This window comes from Octopus bimaculoides, chromosome 5 (assembly GCF_001194135.2).
Source record: "Octopus bimaculoides isolate UCB-OBI-ISO-001 chromosome 5, ASM119413v2, whole genome shotgun sequence".
In the NCBI taxonomy this organism is placed as follows: Eukaryota; Metazoa; Mollusca; class Cephalopoda; order Octopoda; family Octopodidae; genus Octopus; species Octopus bimaculoides.
This window is the reverse complement of record NC_068985.1, coordinates 4,849,069-4,854,821: the sequence shown is the minus strand read 5'-3', so window position 1 is coordinate 4,854,821 and position 5,753 is coordinate 4,849,069. Positions and strand designations below refer to the sequence as shown.

At 36.1% G+C, this 5,753-nt stretch overlaps 1 protein-coding gene across 1 annotated transcript in view; it reads left to right on the top strand.

Annotated features, from left to right (window-relative positions):
* LOC106877687 (uncharacterized) overlaps positions 1-5,753 on the top strand; it is a 101,870-nt gene that overhangs the window by 67,302 nt on the left and 28,815 nt on the right. Inside the window, exons 18-19 of the mRNA XM_014926634.2 lie at positions 2,583-2,644; positions 5,278-5,314. Of these exons, the coding sequence (XP_014782120.2) occupies positions 2,583-2,644; positions 5,278-5,314 (99 nt within the window). The remainder of the gene's footprint in view (positions 1-2,582; positions 2,645-5,277; positions 5,315-5,753) is intronic.

Here is a 5,753-nt window from a genome sequence, read left to right as displayed (position 1 = left end):
TTGAGTTTTATCTACCTTCCTACTTATTAGGATTTTGGTTTTAGCTAGGTTGACTCTAAGGCCCTTCAATTCTAGACCTTGCTTCCACACCTGAAACTTCTCCTCTAGTTCTGATAGTGACTCCGCAATTAGGGCAAGGTCATCAGCATAGAGGAGCTCCCAGGGGCAACCTGTCTTGAACTCCTCTGTGATTGCCTGGAGGACTATGATAAATAAGAGGGGGCTGAGGACGGAACCTTGGTGGACCCCTACCTCTACCCGGAATTCATTGCTGTACTCATTTCCAACCCTCACCTTATATGTTTATTTTGCAATCATGTGATTCCATGTAATTCATGTGATTCCATGTGATTCATGTGATTCCATCTCAATACGCAACCTCTAAGGTAATTAGTTCTACCTTAACCTGGGGTCAAACAAAATTTTGGTATGAAATTTGGTAGCTGCAAGCTCTTTGAAAGCCCTTTTGCATGGACTTTACTCGTCCTGATCTTGGTCAAACAATAACTGTGGTAGAAAACACTTGTCCAAGGTGCTGTGCTATGGGATTGAATCAGGAATCATGTGATTTCAAATTGAACATCTTACCCATCCCACCCGTTTAAAATAAAGCCATCCACTTTTACACCCACAAAGCAGGCGCAAGCATTGATATGCATTTAAGAAGTTAACTTAGCAATCATGTGATTCCAGGTTCTTTCTCAATACTCAACCCCTATGATAATTATTTCTACATTAACCTGGGGTCAAATCAAATTTTGTGTTTGAAATTTGGTAGCAGAAAATTTTAGTGCATTTTTAGTACATATGGCAAAACTGTGGTTGTGAGGTTCAGAAGCTTGCTTCCCACCCATGTGGTTTTAAGTTCAGTCTCTCTATGCTGCACCTTGGGCAAGTGTCTTCTACTATAGCCCCTAGCCAATCAAAGTCTTGTGAGTTGGTCAGTTAGATGGAAACTGAAAGAAGCTCATTGCATGTGTGTGTGCGTGTAGCCTTGTTTTCACATCATCTGATGGTTTGAAATGAACATCACTGCCTTATAAACAACATTGTTCATTTCCAGAGAATGAGAGATGTGTAACGAGACATGAATTGATTTACACGACTTACTACTATGTATTTAACTGTGGTAGTTTAAATGAGAACAATGTATAAGAAGCATAGCAGAAAGAGTGATGCTGACTCAAGATGTCAAATCCAAACTCTCCGAGTTGGAGATGAATACAGAAGCAGTGGTACATTATAGTAAATGGTGTTGTTTCATCACCATCAGAGCTGCAATTTAACTCTTTCAAAATAGATGCACAATGCTGTTGGGCAGAAATTGCTACATCACCAACTTTGGCTGCCACCTGCCAAAGCACAACTGAATACAGCCACACTGACAAAATAGTTCACTACAGATCCAAAAGCATTGAAGTAGTTGACGGAATATTTTCATTCTGAACTACAGCAGAGGAAGTTTTGTGGTTGGCAGAACTGCCTACTTTCCTTTCAGTATAAGAGCCAATCAAAGAGAAACCCTTTGATTGCTTCCTTCTTGAGTGCCATTCAGTTTTTTTATATTTTGATAGTTGTTGTTTAGTTCCAGATCACCTCTGAATAGCTTTGTAGTCAAAGGCACTGCCATTCTATGTTCTTTTTTTCCCAGAAGAACATCTAATGTAACCTTCATATTGCTTCTTTTAAGATTTCAAGGATTTCAAGGATTTTGATGCTATTTTTAACAAGTCAAATGACTAAATTCAACGTTCCTTTAAGGATGTGGATGAAAAAATCAGTAGACAAAAGAGGAAAACCTTGCTGTATTTTCTTACAACCCATTGTAGTCTTGACTGCTAATGCCACATTTGTCAATTTTGTCTTTCACCTTTCAAGGCTTGAGAAAATAATATTAGTCATGTATTTAGAAAAATAACCCACAAGAATAACTCCATAGTTATCTCACACAAAGTAATATAATCTGAAACTATACTTTCACTAAGTGTTTTATGTGTCTATGCAGTGACAATTTGATACAAACAACTTCTCAACCATCCTACCTTTCACCCAACAGTGAGGACATGATAGCTGGAGTGAGAGAGTGCTCCAGCACCACTCAGTTGTTGCTTATTGTCAGCTAAGTAGACTGGAGGGAAATATACTGAACTGTTTTACTCAGGAGCATAATGTACCTCTTGGTCCAGGAACCAAAGCCATTACTTTATAATTGTGAAGTTAAAACCCTAAGTAGTAAACCACATTCCTTTATTAGTTGAGTTCTGTGGGCAAATAACTAGACTCCTACAAAATGTGTGATCTTGTGCATTGTTTATAAATTATTACTTTAATTTTCCTACAGTACAAAGTTGGTTGAAAGAATTTGTTCTGGAATTATTCCAACGTTTCTGTCTGTTTTTGAATCAAACATCTGAAAGTTGATCTTCCTGTGGATGTAGAGAAGCAAAACAACCAATTGCTTTAGGAAGTCAGGCAATATCCATTTTGATCGAAGTGTTAATTGCATTGTAAAATAGAACTGCATATGTTAAATCATTAATTTTATTATAAAGTCTAAATATATGCTTTCATTTTGAATATAGGAGTATGAAAATTTTCTTAATGAACTGTTCGGTCGTTCATACATTCCAAAAGATAGAGTTCTGTAAGTAATCTTATAATTTCTTGTTTAACCCTTCAACATTCAGATTCTGTCAAATGTAATGTTTATTTATTCACATTGTTTTGAATTACCAGCGTCACCTTACTGGCACGTGAAAACGCATTCGAGCAAGGTCGTTGCCAGTACTGCCTGACTGGCCCTTGTGCCGGTGGCACATAAAAGCACCCACTACACTCTCAGAGTGGTTGGCGTTAGGAAGGGCATCCAGCTGTAGAAACTCTGCCAGATCAGATTGGAGCCTTGTGCAGCCATCTGGTATGCCAGTCCTCAGTCAAATCAACCAACTCATGCTAACATGGAAAGCAGACATTAAACAATGATGATTATAATGACGATTATTATTATTATTATTATTATTATTATTATTATTATTATTATTCAGGTCACTGCCTGGAATCAAACTTGGATATGAATAGCATATGGGAATCGGTATTGAGAAAGGAAAGGAAAATATTAGATTTATAAGCTCTAAAATTCACTCCATAATTGACCACAGGCATATAGCATAGTGGTTAAGAGTGTGGGCTGCTAACCCGAAGATTCTGAGTTCAATTTCAGGCAGTCACCTGAATAATAATAATAATAATAGCAACATCAGAAAAATACCTTAGGAATGAGAACCCAGGTTTGAAATTCACCCAGGACATCTGAAGGCTGGAGAGTACATCAGCCGAAATGTTGTGTTAACGACAAACAAGATGAGGACAAATATCTGTCAAATGTAAATAATGTAAATAATTGAAAATTCTTCTTATTCAGCTTTGACATGCAGCTGTAGATGATTGACTGGTAGAAGAGATACAATGTTTAAACTGCAAGGAAGTATAGAGAAGAGGAAAAAAATCTTTGGAAGGAACATTTCAGTTCTGTTTTAGGGGAAACTACCACAGGTAGCTGACACTGGCTCTTTAGAACAACCATTACCAATTTCTACTAGAGGCACAAGGCTTCATATTTGTGGGGAGGGGACAAGTCGATTACATTGACCCAAGTGTTTCACTGGCACTTAATTTATTGACCTCGGCAGAATTTGAACACAGAACATAGCAACGGGCGAAATACCGCTAAGCATTCCATCCAGCGTGCTAACGATTCTGCCAGCTTGCCACCTTGACCATTACCAATTAATGAAGACATCTTTACTCTGAAAGATTTGAGTAGAGCAATAACAGAATCAAAGCAAAAGGATGAGCTGTAGGAGCGGGTTATATTCCCTAAGAGATATGAGAATTACCATCATTTGTAAAATACTTCCTTGAACTCAGTAGCGTAAGCTTAACAGAGCATATCAAACCAACATAATAGTTAAAGTGTGCCATCAAACCAAAGAGTATTAGTTTAAATACTATTGCATCAAAATTATGTAATAAAATGATTTTAAATTATATACAACCAATTGTAGATCATTTATTGAGCTGGACTCATTTTATGCCACAAGGACCACCAGAAGATAAACTCAGTCTGGCCTCATTCTTAATTACTCTAACACTCTCCAGAACTACACAGATCCACAGTAACAAGTTTTGTTTATTTCTTTGTTTCTTTGGCTGTTTGTTCTCTAAATGTGAAGGGCTGTATTTTTAATTTGAGAATAATGTTTCTTCAATATGTAAATGCTTGAGATGAGTTATTGCAGATGTGATTATAAGTTTTTCAGATTATTAACTTCATCTTTTGAGATGAAAATGTATTTTTTATGCATCTCCATCTGCATTGTTTCAGTTGGAACAGTAAAACTGCATTTATGGAAGGCCTTGTACACGAAACACTGCGATGTTCTAAAGGTTGGGATGGAAGAATATTGAAAAGCGTTAATGATTACATATGGAGTGAGAAATGAATGAATATAATGCTATAGAATGAAGATTTCGTAATTCCAAAGTGGGAAACTGATGAGAATCAAAGAATCAGGACATATACGTCTTACCAATAATGCAATTAGTAAGGCCAGAAGTGACATCAGTTCAGTATTTCTGTGTTTGGTATGGTGGTGATACTTAGCAGCATTTTGTCCTGAGTAGAAATTCTGCCAAGGTTAACTTTGCCATTCATCCATTCAAGGTTGATAAAAGAAGTACCAGTTGATCAATGGAGTTGATATAGTTGACTTACCCCTCCACCGAAATTGCAGGCCTTGTGTCAAAATTTGAAACCAGTATTTCTGTCTTTGCTGAGAGATAAATATTAATAGGCAAGAATAAAACTCCTAATGAGGTTCAGAGATTAACCCTTTAGTGTTCACATTATTCTGCCATAATTAATGCTTTTTTATCCACATTGGTTTGAACTAATCAAGCATTATCTCGTAGCTATGAGATTTTGATGAGGTAGCTGTTAATTTTTAAAACCATATTGTAGGGTTGGTGTGAGAGACCAGATCTGGCCAGTTTGAACATAGAATAGGCTGAATACTTTTGGCCGGATATGGCCAGTTTAAATGCTAAAGGGTTAAAGTAATTGAAATGAACTCCAAATCCAGGTTCAAATATTAAAAAAGAATTCATGTCTAAAAATGAAATCAATTGTACAAAATGTTATAATCTTATGATGTTTATTTTTGTCTAAAGATGTAAATATGACGATGATGATGATGTGTTTCTTTATTTCTTTTACAGGAAAACAGCAGAACAATGTTTTAATATAAACTCTCTGGTTAGTCTTTACTTTTTATTTATGTACAAGGTAATATATTGAGTTTGTGTAGCTGTTGGAAATAAGTTAGTAGATGCTCTGTTAATGTGAGTTGAAACAGGCTAGCATCCTATCCACAGATTAATTATCTCTCATCTATTTTATCTCATCCAGCCAGAGCCCTTAACATTCGTTTTAAGTTTACCAGATATTTATTTGGTGGGAGGGTAATTATTAACAGTGCAACTAGTTATGATAGATGTAACCACAGCAGCAATCATCTTCTGCTTTTTGTGTCTATTATTGCTACGGCTGTTGACTTTGTTAAATGAAAGAGAAACTGATTTCTTGGTTGAAGTTAATCAAAGACAAAGATTTTCATTATTTCTTTAATGAATCCTATTCAATTTTATTACTTGGGATGTCATTGTTTACTTGCAGACCATTTACATCCCTTTTC